The following is a 22,762-nucleotide window of genomic DNA, read 5'->3' as shown; positions in this document are numbered from 1 at the left end:
GTAATAATCTCCTCTCAAGTACAATTTGTACAAATCTATGCATGCATGTCCAAAAAGGCAACTTGAGGTAAGTTTTATTAATGTTGGATAAGTTTCAAAGTTAGAATTAATTTCTGCTAACACAAAATGTGTTTTTTTTTATCCTATCTTTAAAGTGGATATTAAAGTGATTCATTTAAGTGATAGTTTGTTTAAAGTTATTATATATATTTTTTAAATAAGGTGGAGATAAGATTTTTTTTTTTCTTTCGGCGCTCTTTTCATTCAATGTTTTCTTTTTTATTTATTTGTTATGTTTATTTTATCTTAAATGAATGAATAAATGAATTAAATTAAAGAAAAAATTTATAAGCTTTAAACATCTGCTAAGTTCGTGGCATAAACCAACACAGATGTGTTTTTTAGTATTTTAAATCACTTTAGCCGTTTTTGTTTTGGTTTTTTTATATATATAATTTTTTTGTAATTTTCAAATCATGTTTTTTTTATTTTTTATGATTGTCTACTGTTGTACTGATAAATATCTCCTGGAGGGTAAACTATATCTTGGCTGCAAGTATCAAGCTGAGAAATCCTTCGTTTTCTACAACTGATAGTGGTTGGTCATTAATTATGATGAAGTTTAGCAACTTCTCTGTAAACATTTGAGCTCCGGGGCTTCAGCGATGTCTTCTTCTTGTTCAATCTGCAGCTGGCAGTCTGATCTCGGTCAGTCACGTTCAGTCTGCCCTCGTCAGAGACGAGAAAAAAAAAAAGGTTTCAAGCAAGGATTTCAAAGCTGACAGGACTGATTTGTCCCTGAACACGACCGGGCCAGACTACTTAAAACTTTAACAGTTAAAAGTATTCTTGCTTCCTTGATTGAGTCAGAAAATATGCTGCTAGATGGTTTGTAGAAGATGGAGAGAGGTTTTATCTAAACCAACCAAGAATTCCAGTGTTCCAGGTGTGAGGTGATCGAGGCATGAATAACTTTGTCCAGGTGTTTTTTATTTTATTTTATTTTTTTAAGAGCGATACGGCTTCGCTTTGGTGCTCAGTCTGAGTTGTATGTCGGAGCTTTAGGGCCATGCTAAAAAAAAAATATTTAAGCCATAAAATTACGAGAATAAAGTCGTACGAGCCTTTTTTTTTTGGCAGCTCTTATTTATTTTTTCCACGAGTCAGATCCACAACATGACCTGTCAATCAATCCAGAAGGGGTGTCAGCAAATGACCAATCCGAAGCTAAATGCTTCTTACCTGCAGAGCTGCTGCGGCTCATCAGAGCGTACCACCTGACTACGCAGGCTCAAAGTCCTGATACTGATAATAATTTGATGCTGATGTGCTGATAGATTAACGGTCTCCTGATTTGCTAAACCAGTACCAAAGTATAACTTAACAAGATACTCAACATTCTTCATTTTACCACAGTTAAAATGCAGTAAACCTGCTTTATCGTGTCGGAGTTTGGATAATATTACGACTCGTTTACCTTCAGATTGGTCATTTGCTGACACGCCTACTGGCTTGATTGACAGGTCATAGGTAAATAAGCGAGAGCAGTAAAAAATAAGTCTCGTATGACTTTATTCTCGTAATATTATGGCTTTAATTTTTTTTTTCTCCGTCGTAGAGTTGTAACTGTATCTGCATCAAATCTCACTGTGAAGTCCAAATCACTTTACATTTACAGATCTGATGGCGTCGGAGGAAAAATCAGAACATGAATGCCATCAGCAAATTAGAAATCCACTTTGATCACATTAGGGACTGTTTTGCAGAACGTGTTGTTAATGTCAGTCTGAGCAGAACAGCGATGGCCTAAAGGCACAGAAACTTATGAGAAACTGCAGGGAGAAGGATTCTGAGCCGAGTCCTTTCAACTCCGTTTGGTGTGAAGATGCGGACTGTTGCTGAGGACTCATTGTTTACTTCAGACCTCTGGGATCTGTCAGAGTCAGCGCAGAGGAGCATCGACTTACTCTCAATTTGTGCGAGTCGAGTGCTAATGGGAGCAGCTGTCTCCTGCAGCTGAAAGCCCTCTGTGCTGCTGGGAGTCTCATCGATCAGGCGGAGACTCGGCGCAGCCTCGTTTTCCTCTCAGCAGAGGGACTCTGAGCGACTCCGACGACCGTGAAGGGAGAAACTTTGTTTGTGTGGCTGCATGGATTGTTGTTTCTGTGCTCCGTGGAGTCAATATTCTCGGGTGAAATTCACACTTTATAGTCTGCCGTCCTCTTTATGTCTGTAAAAGCAAAACAGAGTCAAACCAGCATTTCTTAAAGGACTGCTCACACGATCTGTTAGAGCTCAGAGTATGTGTTAGGGATGACACTCAGCTGCAACCACACCAAACTGTAGATCAAAATCTCAACGTATACCATATTTTCCGCCGTACCCGTCGCACCGCTCTATAAGTTGCATCGGTCCAAAAACGTCAAATGAAGTGGAAAAATCCTTAAATACATCACTTCGCCGTATATGTTGCATCTATTATGCGTCACTGCTGACAACCCGGAAATGTGGGCCAGTGTTGTGCCAAATGGCAGCCTCGGGGACGTGCACGGGAGGACTTTAACAAGAATTTAACAAGATTAACGCTTAAAAACTATTTGTTTGCTCGACTTCATAGCAAAGGTGCGTCTCAGTTGAACTTTTATTGAATAAATGCACTTTTATGGTCAAATCAGCTGCATTTACAAAAAGTATTCGCTGCCTCGATGCTCCGGGAGCGCGCACTGAGGGAGGAAATCAGGAAGGAGGACTGTGCATTTCTTCGAAATTTAACAAGATAAGCACCTCAGACGGCTGAGTCGAGCTGGTCTGGGAAGCTCAGTCCTCACCTCCTTCTACAGGTGTGCAGTGGAGAGCATCCTGTGCTCGAGCATCAATGTGTGGCATGGAGGCTGCACAGCTGCAGAAAGAAAAGCTTTGCAGAGAGTGGTGAAGGCTGCACAGAAATCTGTTGGAATCAGTCTCCCCACCATCACAGACATCTACACCTCCAGATGCAGGAAGAGGGCCACCTGCATCATGAAGGACCCCACCCACCCAGCACACACACTTTTTGCCCCACTCCCCTCAGGAAGGAGGTTAAGGAGCATTAAGTGTAGAACCACTAGACTGAGGAACAGCTTCTACCCTGAGGCTGTTAGACTCATGAATCTCTAACTAGAATAATCACTGTGAAAAACCATATCATGTTGCTGCTGATCTGTTTCATGTTGCTGCTGATCTGTTTCAATGTTGATGTGTTCATGCGTGCACATCTGCTCACAGACTCATGTTCATGTTTGTGGTGATGTTCAATGTTTTATGTTATGAGTGCTTAGTGTATATTTAGTTGATGTTTTTCTTAGTTCATATCTTAGATGTTATTACTGTTTTTCTTATACATTTTATTGTTGGATGTAACTGGGACCCTGCGTACATAATTTCGCTCCACCACATGTACCACATGAGGTGCGAATGACAATAAAGAAACTCTGACTCTCTCTCTCTGACCTAAACAATTATTTGTTTGCTCAACTTTATAGTAAAGGTGTGTCTCAGTTGAACTTTTACTTAATAAATGCAATCCATACAACTCTTCAGCATATGTCTCAGGGCATGCAAATTATGCAAAAAAAAAAAAAAAACGTGACTTATAGGCTGAAAAATATGGTACTCTCCGATATAAAGATTTTCAAGTTAGAGCTGTTTTTGTGTTTCTAAGTTTGATTAGCTGTGGCAGCCATCTTGGATCCAGTTGACTCCAAAAGATGATCAGTTGTAGACATACAGTATGTCTATTGATCGCTTTCTGAGAGTTCCATGAGATATTTTGCTAACAGACCCAGTCAATTATATTATCACCCACAGCCATTACCGGATGACAAAGAGAAAATATCTGAAGGGTAGATACGCTTGATGATATATATTTTATTACAAGGAATTTTTTATAATTTTTTTATTTCCCTGAACAACATCATAAAGGTTTTGTTTTATTTTGTCAGTATTTTTGCTTATTTCAAGTACATCTTGCACTGAAAATAGATAAATTATTGCCAGCAGAATTTAAACAAGTTCACTTGTTAAGAAAAAAAAATCAGGTGTAATACTTTAACATGTTCGAAGAGGTACAGGGTCTTAAAAAAAAAAAGAATTATGTGCCTTAATAATATTTTATTAGCAGTATTATAATTTGGATTTCAGTTTTCTGTGGTGCTCCATGGGGTTCTGCATCCCGTCTGATCCTGACTCTCATTTCAGTTCTCGTTGTTTCCCTGCAGCTCCTCCATCACTGCATCCTCTGGTTTTCTGTCCTCGCTCTGTGTTTTCATCCCAGCAGTGAAACAAAAGTTTGACGAGCTTCTTTTCGTGGCACATTCTCCAAACATGCGTTTCCTTGGACTGCACAGGAAGCTGACTTGCTTTTTTTCTTTTTACATTTTGAGAACTTCAATGGTTTTAACATTTTGAGAACTTCTCAATGGTTTTATCATTTTGAGAACTTCTCAATGGTTTTATCATTTTGAGAACTTCCATGGTTTTAACATTTTGAGAACTTCTCAATGGTTTTATCATTTTGAGAACTTCCATGGTTTTATCATTTTGAGAACTTCTCTATGGTTTTAACATTTTGAGAAGTTCTCAATGGTTTTAACATTTTGAGAACTTCTCAATGGTTTTATCATTTTGAGAACTTCTCTATGGTTTTAACATTTTGAGAACTTCTCAATGGTTTTATCATTTTGAGAACTTCTCTATGGTTTTAACATTTTGAGGACTTCTCGATGGTTTTAACATTGAGAACTTCTCGATGGCTATCATCTTGAGAACTTCTCAATGGTTTGAACATTTTGAGAACTTCTCTATGGTTTTATCATTTTGAGAACTTCGATGGTAAATTACCTCCTGTAAGTTACTGCTTCCACTTCTTGTCAGCCTCAGTGGGTGTCAGACAGAAACTGTGTCACTCTTTCACTCTCTGAGTCTTTCTGTCTCCTCAAACCTTCCCTGCAATCACAAACACGTTTGACACCCCAGAAATCAAAATGCTGGCAGAATCAGAAGAAAAAGAAAAGTCACAACAAATATGAACCAAACACTCAAGTGTTTCTCTTCAGAATCAGACGTTTCATTTTGCAAGCTTTGCCTTTGTTTGTTTTCTGCTTTTTAGCTAGTGAGCAGCTAAAATGTTTCTACATTTGAACAGAATTTCGGTGTTGCAAACACAAGAACATCCTTCAGGTGTGTGCTGAAAATGAAATGTAATCTCCATCACATGAAATTGATCAGATTTTACCTCCTCAAACGACCACCACCCAGTTACAGATGTGATTCACGGACACCAGGTTATTTCTGCAAGCTGAAGTCTTCGTGATCGGTGAAATGCTACAAATTAATTTAGCTCTGACCCGACTGTGTGTTTATAGTTTCATTTGTGTTTGACCCTCAGAGCTTATTCTTTCATTTATCAGACTCTCCCTTAAGTCTCCCTCTGTACAACCTGCAGCTTTATATTGAATTTCAGCTCTGTTTGATATCTTTCTCTTCTGGTTGTCCCTCTCGGTCGTGTTCTTCACCACAGCAGGCAGTTGTTTTGTAAAGAAGAGGCAGATGGAGCTGATGGATGCAGTGAGACGGACTAATGAACAGCCGAAACACGAGAAAGACTCACTAACAGCTACTGTTTTGTTAGTATTACATTTCAGCTGCTCTTGATTATTAAATCTTTCTGAATTGCTTGTGGAATTTTCAACAACTCGGTTTCATCTTCAACAAATCTCCGTTAAACAATCAGCCTCAGTTCTGGACAAAAAGATGATTTTTAAACGACCGTCGAAGGCGAGGCGAGGCCCTTAACTTCTGATCCACCCAAGTTAATTTAACAAAACTTGATACACATATGTATCATGACTAGACGTAGCGTCCCTGCTTCAAGGTCAAGGTCACAAATCAAGGTCAGATGTTACACAAGGTCTTTTAAGGTCCGGGACGTTGCTACAGCTTGATGTGTTGCTGTAGAACAGTTGGTCTGCGTGTGAATAATGTCAGGTCTTCTTCTTTTAGCTTTTCCCTCTTCAGGGATCTCCACAGCGAGTCATCCTCCTCCAGCTCTGTTCTCTGCATCTTCTGTCCTCACTCCAACTACCTCCATGTTCTCTAACTGCATCCAAATATCTCCTCTGTCTTTTTTCCAGGCAGCTGCATTTCTAACATCCTTCTACCAGTATACCCACTGTCCCTCCTCTGGACATGTCCAGACCATCTCAGTCTGGCCTCTCTAACTTTATCTCCCAGTTGTTCAACCTGTGCTGTACCTCTGATGATGTCATTCCTCATCATATCCATCCTTGTCACTCCTAAGGAGAAGCTCAACAACTTCATTTCTGCCACTTCCAGTTCTGTCTCTTGTCTTTTTGCCACAAAAACACAGATTTGTTTCTTCTCAGGTGAAAGTCTCAATTCACCCGTGGCTTAATTACTTTTAGCTCAGCACAGTCATCTGTTCACGTTAGAGGTCAGCTTTAATCAATGAAGACCTAATTGCACTAATAGATAATGACAGTATGTCATCTCCTGATAATCAGCGTCGAATTAGAATGACAGAACTGTCATTACGCACAAGTTTATTAGGTCTTTGATGATTTTTTTTATTAGCATTTCCTCATTTTTTCGTTCAGTTTTCCATCTCAAGCATTACGTTTTGCTTTTAGGTGATGAGAGTTTTTATTTTCCTTGTAGGTTGAGTCACTTTATCATAGCAGGCATGTCCTCGATGAAGCCAGAAGCGGAAATTGCAGCGAGTGGATGGATAATTGTTTGTTGGGGCCACAGTCGAAGCCGTCCTGTCGTTCGAGGAAAACGGGCCGAGCTGATTAATTAATCCCAGAGAGAATCCAGCTTCTCCCTGTCCGTACGCTGCCAGATGCCTGGCAGACAGAAACAAGCAAAAGGTGTCGCTGCGAGTCCCTCCTGAGATGTTAATGAAGAATTATTTCGTTACGAGATCCACAAGCGAGAAAAATAACATCTCCTAGACTCTGAAGAGACAGTAAAAAAGAATCTGAACACAATATCCAACCCTAAAATCTATTCAGAACAATTTTCAAGGATGTTTCTGTCTTTTGTAAGAGCTCTTGTGGCCCGAATCTTTTGTGAACTTCCTTTGAATTTGCTCCCATTTCTACAAAAGCACAAAAATAATATGAGGGTCTAGAATAACCTGCTGCTATTTAGAGCTCTGATTCATCCATTGTATTTTTATCTTTTGAAATCGCTGAGACGATAGATGAGAAACTGCTCTTCACTCCTTTAAAGAACAGGGTGTCTCGTCACGGCGCTGAACATCTGTCCTCTACGTGGAGGCTCTCAGTGGGATGTCGACTTGACTACATTTTCTAAATGCAGATGTTTTACTGTCATCTCAGGGCATTGAGGGGATGAAAGGTTAGTGGATGAACTGTAATGTTTGTTTCCTGATGCAGGGAATGTTCTCAGCAGGTGCGCTGCAGGGACGTCGGCGCAGCTTTCAGACTCACATCTTGCTGTTGGAAAATGTGCTGGTTACTGTGGTTTTACTAAAACTAAAGAATATATTCCTAAAAATAAATGTGTGAAACCTGTGTAAATACATTTTCTTGAACCTTACTGACACTTTCAAGTAGCTCTTGCCTTCAATGAGCTTCTATATGAAGAAAACAGCTCATGCTCCTGTGGATGAATTTAATGAAACTTAAAGTAAACATTTACAGCTTGTCATGTTTTTGGTCAACTTGATCCAATATGGCTGCCCCAGCTAATCAATCTTAGCCATCATAATTTGACTCCAACTCTGTGCATTTTGCAGATATCGAGCCAACATTTGGTGTGGTAGTAGCTGATAGTCATTCACAACACAGACTGAAAGATCGTCTCACGAGCAGAATGGCTACAGCTCCGTCGTTTCTTGTATAAGAGGATCTTTGTCTTAAACTCTGGCATGAATGACAGCAGGTGGTCTGTATTCCTTCAAGGAACGCTGGGCATTTTATTTTCTTATCGTTTCTAATTACAGGCTGCTCTGATTCGCTCTCGCTTTTTGAAGTCTGGGACGTCAGTCTTGGCTGAACCTTCTATTTAAAACATTTAATTCAGGGCTATTCGACTAAACTGCTCAGGGGGCCACGGTTACTGAAAGCCAAATGCTCAGGGGCCGGACATCCAGCAGTTATTGTCATCAAGTAAGTTTGTTTTACAGTTTAAAATCTAGTTATATTTAAAGATGACCACATTGGTGGCCTGAACTGAGCTCATCCGTGGGCCTGATTTGGCCCCTGGGCCGCCACTTGAATAGCCCTGGTTTATAGTTTGGCTAACAAAAGTCTGCTGAGGTCAGTGATCTACAGCTGACTGGCCTTAGCCAACACAAATGGCTTTAACTCTGTTCTTTTGACAGAGAGTTAGCTAATATTTGGCGTGGTAGTAACTGAGAGTCATCCCCAGCGCTTGCTCTGAGCTCCAACAAATCAGTCTGTTTAAATCTTTGGGATGTGACGTAACATGATTCCTTCAAGGAATGCTAGTTTTGTATTTAGCTGATATTTGGTTCATTTTTTATTAAACGACACGTTTGTCTTTAGGTCATCGTTTGGTGTTTTTGACCTCGGCTTTTATATTTCTTTACATTTATTTCTGCCATTGTAAATCACTTTATTTTGTACTTCATTTTTGAAAGTAATCTTTTTCTATTTTTATAAATGTTTGTGTTTTGTTTTTGTTTTTTTGCTCTGTGAAGATATTTAGATTTTACTTGGAAAAGTGTTTTTGTTTTTTTTTCAAAACAAATAAGTCAAGTCTGGACGTTTTTGTGCGTGCGCGTCACATTTTACGTTTTTACTCTTGTTTTTGAGTAAATTTCGATTGGGAGGAAAACGCGAACTCTGCTTCAGACGAGGAGAATTCTGAGTCCGTGAGAAGCGTTTGTGAATAAACACGCTCGCCGGGGAATACTTAGTCTGATCCCCTCTGTTCCTCTTCTGCACGTAGACTCGGGGGAGTCTCCCACACAGCGCACATCGGATACAGTCATTCTTTTTTTAGGTTGTTGCCATGGAAACCTCCAGAGGAAGCTGCCTGTCGGTTGTCAGCTATCCTTATTATCCATTTTTCCTGACCTCCACTCCCACCACTGACATCTACTTATTCCTTTATTTAGCTGCGAGCAAGTAACCCCGACATGTGTCCCACCTGAAGAAGGTGCAGCAGGAAGTCAAACTTTCAGCTCAACGCTTCTCGTCTTGCTGCTTTCTGATCAGATGATCAGGGGAGAAGTCTGCATCAATCAGAATCTCCACTTATCCATTGGTTGTGACGCACCGACAAGTTCTGAATGTGCCTCAGAAGTCAGCCGGGCTCTGAATAATCTGAACGAGACTCAAGGACACAGAGGAGAAGCTAAAAGTGTGAATGTTAATGAAGCATTCACACTGTTGTGATCCATTTTTCTTCCGTACGTTTTTCAGCATCTTTCTCGTTCCACAATTTTCCCGCCATTTCAACAAATCGTAAATCAAAACGTTCAGCTCGTTCAGGAGAAAGGTGCTATGACTTTTGGTATTGGCACAACTTAAGCTTTTTGAAATATTTAGCCTTTTCTGCCATTTTTTCCTCATAGAAAATGAATTGAGCTCATTTTACATCCATCAAATACATTTGATTGCTCCTTTCACATTTTGTCCTGCTTCAGCTTCTTTCAGCTTCCTTGTGCAAATTTAAACTTTTTTCAGCTACTTCCAGCTAATTGTATCTGTTCTGTGCTTCTTTTAGATTATTTCTGCTAACTACAACATTTCTGTGCTTCTTCTAACTTCCTTTGGCTAATTTCAGCTTATTTTTTGCAAGTTTCAGTCTTTTCTGCTGTTGCAGCTATACTATTTAGCTGTTTTTATGCTAATTTTAGCTTTTCTGGCTAATTCCACATTTTTTGCACTCATTTCAACTTTTTTCAGCCTAATTCAGCCAAAATGTTCTCTTTCCACTTGCTTCTGGTAATTTAAGCTTCTTTCTGCCCTTTTAGCTACTTTTCAGCTGTTTGCTGATTTCAGCTTTTCAGATAATTTCCACTTCTTTGTGCTAATTTCTGCATCAAATTAATTGGGTAAACAAGTTATTTCTGCTTTCTTTTGGTAATTTAAGCTTGTTCTACCTTTTCAGCTACCTTCTCAGCATTTTTAAGCTAATTTCAGCTGTTTTCAGATCAAGTCAAGTTTTTTGTACTATGTAATTTCTGCTACTTTCAACATGGAGGCTGCACAGCTGCAGAAAGAAAAGCTTTGCAGAGAGTGGTGAAGGCTGCACAGAAGACTGTTGGAGTCAGAGCCTCCCCACCATCACAGACATCTACACCTCCAGATGCAGGAAGAGAGCCACCTGCATCATGAAGGACCTCACTCACCCAGCACACACACTTTTTGCCCCGCTCCCCTCAGGAAGGAGGTTGAGGAGCATTAAGTGTAGAACCACTAGACTGAGGAACAGCTTCTACCCTGAGGCTGTTAGACTCATGAATCTCTAACCAGAATAATCATTGTGAAAAATCACATGTTGCTGCTGATCTGTTTCATGTTACTGCTGATCTGTTTCAATGTTGCTGCTGATCTGTTTCAATGTTGCTGCTGATCTGTTTCAGTGTTGCTGCTGATCTGTTTCATGTTGCTGCTGATCTGTTTCATGTTGAAGTGTTCATGCGTGCTCATCTGCTCACACAGACTCATGCTCATGTTTGTGCTGTTGTTCGACGTAATGTTTTTATGCCATTAGTGCTTGGTGTATTTTTAGTTGATGTTTTTCTTAGTTCACCTCTTAGATGTTATTACTGTTTTTCTTATACATTTTATTGTTGGATGTAACTGGGACCCCGTGTACATAATTTCGCTCCACCACATGTACCACATGTGGTGCGAATGACAAAGAATCTCTGACTTAAATTATTTCTGGTAATTTTAGCTTGTTGTTCTCCTTTCAGCGTATTTCTACTAGTTTCAGTTATTTATTTTTAATTATTTTATTGTTTTCTATTGTATGGGTGTACACATGTTTATGTTATGTTTTTAATTTTACTTTATTTGTGGGTGTACACAGGTCTTATGTCTTATGTAATGTTCTCATTTTTACTTTATTTTACTTTATTACTATTCGCACCTTATGTCGAAGCAAATTCCTAGTTTGTGAACCTCGTTCATTGACATGGCAACAATAAACTGATTCTGATTCTGATTCAGCCACTATTTAGTTGTTTTATGCTAATTTTATCTTTTTCCTTTAATTCCAGATTTTTTGCAATAATTTCAACTTTCTTCAGCCTAATTCAGAAATGAGCGCTCTCCACTTCCTTCTGATAACTTAAGCTTCTTCCTGCTGTTTTTGCTACTTTTTAGCTGCTTTTTGTTGTTGCTAATTTCTGCTTATTTTTTTTGCTACTTTCCTAAATCTTCTGCTAATTTCTAATAATTTAAACCAATTTCAGCAAATATGTGTTCTTTCTGTTTTCTTCTGCTAATTTAATCTTGTTCTTCCGTTTCAGTTATATTTGAGCACATTTTTTGCTAATTTCAGCAAGTTCTTCTGCAGTAAGCATTCACACTGCGTTTTCGCCGGAAATGCAATTTCTCTAATGTTGTGTTACTAAAGCCTTTGTTGAAATAAACACAAATGAGTGCGACTCTGAGCTCGTCTGTCAAACTTTAAACTAAGTGAACAAAATAACATTATTCTGAAGGAAACGTTAACTCAACACTAAATCATTACTTGTTTATTTTTTTCTGTTACTTTGTCAGTTGGATGCCGATCGAGATGAAGAGGAGGTTTTCTGTGACATCAGCATGACGGTGGACAACAAGCTGTTTCCCTCCAAAGAGCCGGCCGCCGGTAAGTTCAGCTCAGAAACAAACGCCTTGAGAAGTGCAGCTGTTGGCAGCTGTGAGATCATCCTGGTTGAGGAGTTTCACTCAATAAATTTAAATGAATGAATAATTTTAAGTAAAATGCAAGGTGGAAAATAAAACTGTGATATCAGCAGCAGCAAAATATTTATTAGAGGAAGCAGATCTTTCAGGACGGAGGCGTGTTTAGCACAGATTGGGGCGTCCACTGTAACCGTAAGACAAAATGTCACTTTTAACTAGTGTTATAGTACTCGAGACCGGTCCTGGTCTTAAGACTGGTCTCAAGACCACCTTTTGATGCTCTTGGTCTTGTCTCGGACTCGACCACATTTGGTCTTGGTCTTGTCTCGATCTCGGACGTTGAGGACTCAGGATTTTATTTCAAGACAAGTCAAGACTGGAAAACTGTGGAAATATCACTAAATTGCCAGAATATTGTCCAGTTTATTTGTTAACATCTTTGTTTTTATTGGACGCAAAACGTACTGATTCAAATCCAAGCGATAACGTTGTCTCGGTCTCAGTCCACTCTGGTCTTGGTCTTGACTTGGTCTCAGGTTAGGTGGTCTTAACTAGAATACTTTGATTCCTTGAGGAAACGTTTTCCTGTCCGCACCGTCTGGACTCCACGATCAGTTCAGACAACATTTGTTAACTTGAGTCCCATCCAGGACCTGGTAATCCCTGTGAGTTCAAACAAACTCAACTGGACTTCATTTTTTTATTTATTTTTTAAGCGGTTTTGCTTCTCGTTTGAGCGTTCTCGTTTGTAACTGGAGATTGTCACTAACTGCTTGACTTAAAAGTTAAAGTTTCTCATCTGCAGGTATTTGATATTTTTTATTAATGCAACAAGAACTGAAGGAAATAGAACATTTGTTGTGAATAAGAAGTGTTTTTGAACATTCAGCTCTGACTTGATCACAACTCTGTGCAGCCTCATCCACCCTCGTCACCAAGGGTGGAAGGAAGGTTGTGGCTTAAAAGCTCTAAAACTAACAACAAAATTACAATTTGTGTATTTACTTGACTCAAATCGAATGCTTGGACTTTAATGCTTTTTTCATTTTACTAAACTAGCTTCACTAACAAAGGCTGCAGAGCAAATACAATCCCTGTTTAGATGATCTCAAGTCATTCTCACTCATAAATGACTACCGAAATGAATAAACACTGCTGTAAAGCCTTCTGATTGCAGAGGTATAGCTGCTGGACGTCACCTAAATGTTTTCTGTTTTCTTCTTAATATTTCTTTGTAAGCCAGTCCAACACAACATTCACAAACACTTATAAACTGGCCCAGAGATACAGTAATGACCTCCCGTCTCAGCACGGGGGCGGTTGAAGTCAACCTACTGATGTTACGCCTCTGAGCCACCGAGTGAGGTAGTCACAGAGCAGAGTTGGTGTGAAGTGGTCGATGCGATGATGGTGTCATTGGCCTGAAAAGGGGCTCCTCTGGAGATAAAAAGTAGCAGATCAGCTTGTGATCATTACTTCCCCACTTTTTTATACCAAAATAATTGCAACAACAAATGTAAAGTGACAACTCCCATGAACAGAACTGCAGCACATACAGCATATTCTGGTTTACCAGGAGTTAATATCAGACACAACTCAATGTTTTCAAGCTGTTGAGTGAGACTATACAGACTTATAGGTGACAGAAGCATGTTATTGTGTTTAAATTGAAGTTTTCTGTGCTGCACTGTGGTGCAGTTGTTAGCACTGTTGCCTCGTGTCAGAAGAATTTAGGCAAAGGTTATGGATGTTGATAACGGACTAATGTTAAATTAATGTTGAACCATGTGTGTGAGGTCAAGAGAGTCTTTTGTCTACTCGGAGAGGAGCCTGCAGGCTCACGGAGCCGCACCTGATAACTCCAAGGCCTTGTCTTCATCTGTAAGCTGGAAAGCAGAGGTCGTCTTGACCTCTCCTCTGTCTGATACGTGTGAATTATAAAACACTTCCTGCCTCACTGTCCGGCGCAGATTCTCACTGACGAGGCTCAAAGCATGTAATTTTTGTACATTTGTGAAAGCTTCCTCGTTACCGTCTACCTAGGTCTATCACGATAACTAATTTTGCTGGGCGATAAATTGTCTCAGAAATTATTGCGATAAACGATAATATTGTTTGAAATTTGACAATAATTAGTAATTGTCTAATTTATGAAGAAATGTTAATTTTTGTGTGTAGTACTTTTTGTTACCATGGGATGGCAGTATAGGACTGTTTGAACCGAAGGATGGATGGTGAGGGAGCAAGCAGCATGTCTCTAAGAAAACTGAGGGAGGCATCTTGACATGACATGGGTTGTCTCTCCCTGTTTTTGGTTATCAAAATGGTGGACGCTCAGTGTGGTTTGAGCTCTTTAGCTTAGCATTTTTCAAACAAAGCTTTTAATAAAAAAATCAGTAAAGTTCTCAGCTTCTTTTTGCAGAGAAAAAACAACGTTTTGCACGAAGGCACGAGTTTCAGCTGTGAATTTTGGAGCTTTGACAAGACGGAGGTTTTTCCCCGAGGTCAGCCTGTTAGCTTAGCTCGTAGCTTAGCTTCTCAGCTTAGCTCCAAAAACGTGATTTTGGACGGTTAAAACAGATTTTAAAGAGAAAGGGAGGGGTCAGTGACGAACACCAAAGATGAGCCTTTTGTCATCCAGTGTCTTCAGTAGAAAGAGAGAGACATGAAGAAACGATAAAACCGATAAATGAAAACGAGGTTGATAATTTTCATTTATCATGCGATAAATTGATTTATTGTTTATCGCGACAGGACTACGTCTACCATTGCAAACTGGGTTATAAAAATCTTCGTGTCCTCAAAGTGGCTTATTTGAGTAAGCAGATGATGAAATTATATTTATTTATCCAACACCGTGTAGCAAGAAGGTCTCAGGTTTGACTACCAGCTGTGTGGAATTTGCACGTTCTCCCCGTGCACGTTTTCTTTGAGCTCTTATTTTCATCTACAAACCAAAAATGTGCATGTTAGGTTGAATGACTGCTATAAATTGTGTTTGCATGAATGTTTGTTCAGCTCCTCATGCAAACCCTAAACAGGCCAACAGAATATTCCCCATATTCCAGCTACAGTGTCTGTTGTTGGGTCGACCTTCATGTTTCAACAGCGTCAGGAAGCTTTACCGACCCGTGGGCTCAATCGTTGCCTCACCTGCTGTCATTCCTTGGATTACGTCTCAAACATCCTCGGCTCTGTGGACCAGAAACGTCCCACAGGAGGTGTAGTGCAGAGATGCTAACTATCATAATCTGATCAAAGCTGCTCCAATCCCTGAGCCGTTCCTTTCCCTTTCATCATGCCGAGTTCAACAGCCGAATAATGTCCGTACATTTCACTTCAGCTCTCAGCAGTGTCGGCGTTACGTCCGACTTGTGCTCACAGCACCTGCAGAGTCATTTACCTGCTGCTTGTGCACGTGCAGAGCGCACCGACAGCCCGCATTTACCTGAAGACCACAATTATCACCCACCTGCTTCCTGATCGCCACACGAGTCGTCATGACAACGAGTGGCAGGAGGTTAGCAGCGTGTCGTGTAGTGGACGAGGTGCCGTGACGTGCAGTCTGCGATCAGGACCGAAAACACGAGGACTTTACGAGATGTGGTCAGCTCCGAAGGTGTTTCTGCTCTGATTTCATTAGTGATTTTCACAACAGCAAGACTTAAAGGCCATAAATGTTATTAACTTCAGCTGTGAAACGAGCCGTCAAAATATGCCTGGGTTTAATGCTCATCACAGTTTAGAACCAAAGAGAAGGTGGAACTTGAGACGGCGCCCACACAACACATTTTTAAGGACATGATTATCACGTCTTTACTAAACAACAAGCCTGTTTTAAATCATTTTAAAGAGGAAATGTTATACAATAGATCCGGCTTTTAAACATTATGAAATGTTCCAATGTCAGTTACGTAAACACGACAAATAGTTGCTGTGGAAAAAAACTTTGAGTTCAATCTTTAAAAGTATTTAGCGACAGAGGTCAAACCCGTGACCTTTTAGGTGTTTATGTGGGAAATATAAGTTAAAACGACCATTTGATTACTGATTTAAAGAGAATCTTGTTTTAGCTAAAATATAACTACAGTTTATCAAATGTTGGCATTTTGGGAAGATTTGAGTAAAAATATATTGTGCAGCAGCGAGACGCACGGGGTGGAAGACGACAAAAATGCTTACATTTTGATTTAAATGTACTTTATAAAGTTGTGGGAGTAAAAAAAAAAAAGTTTGCAACATTTTAGACAAATGGTCAAATGTGGTACGTCAGACACAAAATCCAACTTTCTGTGACACGTTTAAACTTGAAATGTTTCTTCAGTGACGTATTGAGACACGGCGCTCCAAAGGGAGCTGAGCTTTTTTATTTATTTAGCTAAAATCCCATTAACCTCTATTATTTATATCCAGTTTTTTTTATATATTTTGCTGTACAACATAACATTTTCAAAAGTCAGCACACTATTCCTGATCAAATCACAACATTCTGGTGTATAATTTTTACACTTTATTTAAAACCTGGGCAGCAAAAATCAGCACAAATGTGATGAACTAAATAGTAATGAGGCTGCTTTGGTGTGTTGGAACATTTACCAGATAACTTTCCCCAAATCTTTGCATAAAACTGAGAAGACCAAAAAGAAGTAAAGAAGCCTTAGTTTTTACTCCAACAGAGTTTATAGACTAAGGATGAGGAGAAACAATTTAAAGCTAAATCAATTTCTTTTGGTTTTTATAACCTAGTGGGACGATCGTGCGTTGACACGTTTTAGTTCCAAGTATCTGTTCTGTGAATAAAATCTGCACGTGTGCAACACAAACGTGCACAGAAAAGAGTAGGACGGCAGGGATCGTTCTATGTTCACATTCCTCACACAAATCCAGCATCATTTGATATTTTCTCTGCTGGTGTCCAAAATTAAAATTATTGGTGTACGTTCTCAAACAGGACATGGCAGATCCCTTCAATGCCCCAAAATGTCAAAATACAAATGGTGTATTAAAATAATAAAAGTGCTGTGTGTTGTGATCATTGTATGTTCCCATACAATGCCGAAATTGGTTCTCTGCATTTAACCCAGAGATACACCCAGGTGGAGCAGTGGGCAGCTATGTAGGCACCCAGGGAGCAATTGGGGATTGGGCGTCTTGCTCAGAGACACTGCAACATTTGGGAATGGCTGCGGATCGAGACTGAGGCTTTTGGGTCCCGGGTCAGCTGCTCTTGTCTCTACCCCACCTATTGAGAACCAATAATCACAATTTATCTTGTATCTTTTAAGGGGCGAGGCAGTCAGAACTCCACAAATTCTTTATCTAAGCCAGAGGAAATATCTTGCCTGGCTCTGACCGATGGAAACTTTTCAACATTTTCCAGAGGAAATGACTCGGAATCCGAATTAGGCCTGTCACGATAAACAATAAATCAATTGCATGATAAATGAAAATTATCAACCTCATTTTCATTTATCGGCTTTATTGTTTCTTAGTGTCGCTCTCTTTCTACTGAAGACACTGGATGACAAAAGACTCAACTCTGCTGTTCTTCACTGACCCCTCCCTTTCTCTTTTCTCTTTAAAATCCGTTTTAATCATCCAAAATCACGTTTTTGGATCATTAAAAGCAGCTACGCTGAGAAGCTAAGCTACGAGCTAAGCTAACAGGCCGACCTGGGGGGGGGGGGGGGGACACCTTGTCGAAGCTCCAAAATTCACTGTTGACCGCCATTTTGAGAATCGAAGAGCGACAGCTCATGTCACGTCAAGGGGCCTCCCTCCCATTTTTCTTAAAGAGAAACGCTGCTCGCTCTCTCACTATCCATCCTTCAGTTCAAACAGTCTTATACTGCCATCCAGTGGTTGAAAAAGGTATTACACTCAATACATTAACCAACATTTCTTCTTAAATAATTCTCAAATTTCAAACAATATTATCGTTTATCGCAATAATTTCTGAGACAAATAATCGCCCAGCAAAATTTGTTATCGTGACAGGCCTAATCCGAACACAAACTTTATATTAACCAACCTCTGCCAAAAAATAAAAATACACTTTCTTAGCAGCACAAACCACTTTATTCTAGTGTGTTTTGACAATAGTATCGTTATTAGAGTCCTTGATCGCAACCGAGATGAACAAAATGTGTTTCAGGTTATAAAACCCTCTGTGAGCATCTTGTAATTGTCAATTTAACAGATACTAGAAAGTCTTGCTTGTTCATTTGTATCGGTGTGTTGTACCACAAAGTCGTGCAAACAGCCGGTACACTGCAGCCTTCAACTGCTTTTGTAGCTTTGTGAACACTTGCTGCACATTTGCCACAACTGATGGACTCAGGAGGAGGCTGAGGTCCAGAGTTCCCATTAGGAGGACATGTGGCACCACACAGCAGTCTGAGCCAAGAATATGTTTCAGTTCAAGGTCGTCCTAATGAAAGAAAACCTGTTTTTTACTGGTTTGTTGTATTTTTAAATTGGAAATGACAAATCATAAACAGATGGTTATGATTAGGTGTGTGTGACAATGAAAAATTTAACCTTTATTGCTTGGAAAGGATTATTTTTAACATCAAATTAACCCACAAACCAGCCAGGTGTCTGCTTCTCTTCAAAATGTGTGCATCAGCTTGTTAAAGCCGAGCAGGTGACAAAACTGCTTCGTTCTCAGAGATCTTTGACAGTCCCTGACACAAACCTGCAGCTCTGTTCGACACAAAAGAGAGAAAGCTGTTTCATGATGGAGTTAATAAAAGAAACGGTGGAGGAGGAAAAACACAGAAATGTGCAAATTATTTGCAGAGCAGAATCTCAGAAGAAGATTCTTGAGCAAAATGAGAAACAAATAAAGATTTAATTATGGGGCTTTAATCAAGGTTTTGAAGATGCAATGCATCACATCTTGTTTGTTAACACTTCTAACATTTTGCCCCCCCCCTTTTTTTTTTTTTTTTAACAAAGCACACGTGTTTTAAGTTGCAGATAATTTCCTGCTTCTGTTTGTTGGAGACATTTTGACATTTGGTTGTAAGATCTGGGAACCAAAGCCAAAAATGTTCATCTTCTTAGTCATCTTCTGAAAAACATGAAATCTACTCTTGAGGATTCGAACGGGGAACTTATTTTTACTTCACTTCAAACAGATTTAGCTCCTGTAGCTTGATAGATGTATTTTTAGATGCACTCAACCATTTGATATCTGAGAAGTCAAGGATTTTCTTAAATAAGAACCTCAGTCTGCTCATTTTAAACCAATAAACAGCAACAAAAAGATTAATTAACACCTAAACAACTGACTTTTCAGAACACAATCACCCTTTATGTGAAGAACTGCTGCCGTCCTCTGATCATCGCAGCAGCAGGCGTTCTGAACCAACGTGCTGCTGACGAGGTCGACCTTCGTCGCCTGACGTCACGACTTTCAGCCCAACAAAACAAAAGTCACACCTCAGGCCCCGACCTCAGGAGAACCAGATGTTCTCTGGCGCTGACTCGAGTTGTAACGCACACAGGACAGTGTTTACGCCGCTGCATTCTGAAGCTTTTTAACATAATCTAAAGATAAAATATGAAGCTGCATCGTGCAACATGACTCTTTGAGCAGGAGAAAAATAAACCTAGAGGAGCTGCAGATGATTTCCACTGAGGAGAAAGATGAAGATGCTTTTGGTTGGAGTTTTTCACGCAGCATCTACTTGAGAGTAAATAACCCGTTCGTGATGTTGCATTGGAGATTTGACTCTGCCAAAATAATCAGGAACAAGAAGCTGTCTTTTTAAACTTTTATTATATTTGCACAGAGGAAACGTATCAACACGCTGGCAGGCTGCTCTGCAAAGTTCTGCAGGCAGAGGATTTTATCGGCAGTCTCAAAGCAAAGTTTGAACAAAGAGAATAAAGAAGAGTTGCAGACGGGGCTGAGTCTGGGAACTGGAGTCAGAATTAAAACCAGTGGGAACGTTTGTTTTGGGACGTCAAAGTTAAGAATCTGTCGGCTAAAAAAAGGAGTATTGTAAACAAGAGCAGCGATCAGCAATCACACCAAAGTTAAAGCTGCTTTAAATCTTACAGGAAAATAAAACTTCATGAAGCCAAGTTTCCTTCATGAACGTAGTTTAACATAAAGAGGCAAAGTGTGAGAAATAAAAACTCCTTAATGCCATTTCAAAATGCAACAGGGTTAGGGTCATCTGCTTACTCAAATAGGCCACTCTGAGGACACAAGAAGATTTTTAACCGGACGTTTAATTGCAAGTATGCTCACGAAAACAGGCTTTCACAGATGTACATGTTTAGAGCCTCGTCAGTGTGAATCTGCACCGGACAGTGAGGCAGGAAGTGTTTTTATAATCAGGCAGGTCAAGACGACCTCGGCTTCACAGATTACAGACTTGGAGCCGTCCTCGGAGTTATCAGGTGCACCTGCAGGATCCTCTGAGAGGAAGAGCAACTCCATAACTCACACACATTAAATTTAACATTAGTGACAAACATCCATTAACATTTAAATTTCCTTGACAACTTCCTACTTCATCTGCCATTGATTTTGTTCAGAAACAAACCAAATTAGAGTTTAATATCAGATCTAACACTGTACCCAAACTTTTTAATCTTTATCGGTGCTATTCAGTTGTCGGCCTGTGGGTAACTTCAATCCGGCCCACTTCATTAATTTTTTTTTTTTTTTTGGTTCTGGGTTTGCATTCTGTTTATTGCATTTATGAATCAATGCAATAAAATAAACAATTTTAAAAGGTAACAGATCATTGTAAAGCTTGGGTTATTTATGTAATGATTTTAATCAGTGGATGTCCGGCCCCCGAGCTGTTGGCTTTCAGAAACGGTGGCCCCAGTTTTGTTGAATAGCCCTGGTCCGGGTCATGGGGGTCACTGGTCCCCATATCCAGCAGTCAATATGCGAGAGGCGGGGGACACCCTGGACAGGTCTCTAGTCCATCACAGGGACACAGAGACAAACAAGAAACAACTATTCACTCTCTCACTCACACCTAGGGACAATTTAGAGTTACCAATCAGCCTAACCTGCATGTTTTTAGTCTGTGGGAGGAAACCGGAGTACCCGGAAAAAACCCACGCATGCACAGAGAGAACATGCAAACTCCACCCAGAAAGGATCCCAGCCGGGATTTGATCCAACGACTTTCTTGCTGAGAGGCGGCCGCTCTCATCAACTACTCCACCATGCCGCCCTGGCTACATTTTTATTTACAGATTGGTCTAGCATTGCCCCGCTGTCTTACATGATGAATTTTAAACCACATGATCTAACAGCACTCAGAGGAAGTTGTGGGGATGACTCTCAGATACTACCACATCAGATTGTTGCTCAATATCTGTTAAATTAACTCAGTTCTTTTTTGTATTTTCTAAAGTTAATACAGATGTATGTAAGCGTAAAGTAAAAGTAAAATTCATCAAGGTATTGTGTAGAGTAGTAGTTCTCAAATTGGGGTCCCCGGACCCCCGGCGGTCTGTGAGCCAGTGCTTGGGGGTCTGCAAGGTTTTTTTTTTGTTTGTTTTACAAGCCTGTAGATATTTAACAACCCATTAAAATACACCAAAATGCAGGAAATCACATCTACTTTATTCAAAATTTTAATTTTAAAGTGGTTGTTGATGCTGTTAATTTTCTCAAAACTGTAATTTTTGGAAGTTGAAGTTAAAAATTTTTGTTAATTATGTGTATCTTGAATAAAAAATACTCCATGTTTAAAAGTATAAAAATGGTATTAACAATTAAAGAACAAGCCTTAAGTATTTATGTTACACACATATTTTCATTGCATTAAAGAGACTGTTACAGCCCCCTACACAGAGATCCTCTTTAATTATCCCGGACGAGCCCCCATTTATGTTACGCCCCCTAGACCTGGAGGCATAACAGAGACAAATTGAAGAAAATTATTTAATAAATATGAGAGGGTCCTTGAAACTTTTTCTCCCCTGTAAGGGGTCCCTGAACCCAAAAAGTTTGAGAACCCCTGGTCAGGTGTAGAGATTAGGTTGCATTACGTTCTGATGGTTGGATTTTTCTTTCCTTAGGCCCGAGTGAGCTGGACCTCAGTCTGTTGGGTGAAACAAGCAGCCTGTCAGATGTAGCCTGCAAGACTGATGAGGTAAGATGGTGCAGTGTCACGCTGAGCACCTGATATATTTGGTTGTTTCTCCAGAGCGTGTCCAAAACCACGAGGACTGAACTGTTCTGGTTTTTATCAATGGGAACTGCTGCACTTTAAGACTTGGACATATTTACTATTTGAAATACTCCAACGTCTAATGACGATGTTATTCTAATGACTCCTGTTTGAGCTGTATAAACATCAGCTTAGTAATAATCTAATTATACTGCCTCTGTTCTGTTACAAGAATTCAATTTTTAAATTGCCATCGCTAACGAGATAAACTCTCATTTCCACATCCCAAGCTTTTGTTATCTCATCGCTCTTTACTTGCAGCGTCACAGAAATGAAAAATGCAAATTGCCTTTTCAGAAGTGGCAAACTGAAATCATTTCAAAGGTCGGATGAGTCAGGGCTGCAAACGTCCTGAGATAGCGAGTTTTGTTAGCGCTTGGCGACGTTTCACATCAGCTCCGTTCCTCCACACAATCTGCTGCCGGTGAAGAAAACAACCCCAACAATAACCCCCAACCTCTGTCTCATTTTACATCCTGCCAGTCTGGAAACTGTTTTCCTGAGATTTTCTTCAACTTGTTTTTTTTTTTTAAGCAATGAGTACTTTTCTTTTTATTTCTTATTTTGAAGAGTTTTAAAGCTGTTTTCCAACCAAGGTGCATTTTGTTGTTATGATCACATTTAGTTTATTCA

At 39.8% G+C, this 22,762-nt stretch overlaps 1 protein-coding gene across 1 annotated transcript in view; it reads left to right on the top strand.

Moving 5' to 3' along the window:
- Positions 1–22,762, top strand: part of ak5 (adenylate kinase 5) — a 101,171-nt gene that overhangs the window by 45,821 nt on the left and 32,588 nt on the right. Inside the window, exons 7-8 of the mRNA XM_037681882.1 lie at positions 11,787–11,877; positions 21,978–22,051. Of these exons, the coding sequence (XP_037537810.1) occupies positions 11,787–11,877; positions 21,978–22,051 (165 nt within the window). The remainder of the gene's footprint in view (positions 1–11,786; positions 11,878–21,977; positions 22,052–22,762) is intronic.

The sequence above is a fragment of the Nematolebias whitei genome, chromosome 9 (genome assembly GCF_014905685.2).
Source record: "Nematolebias whitei isolate Nwh7 chromosome 9, NemWhi1, whole genome shotgun sequence".
In the NCBI taxonomy this organism is placed as follows: Eukaryota; Metazoa; Chordata; class Actinopteri; order Cyprinodontiformes; family Rivulidae; genus Nematolebias; species Nematolebias whitei.
The sequence above is the reverse complement of the archived record's forward strand: the minus strand, read 5'-3'. Positions and strand labels throughout refer to the sequence as shown.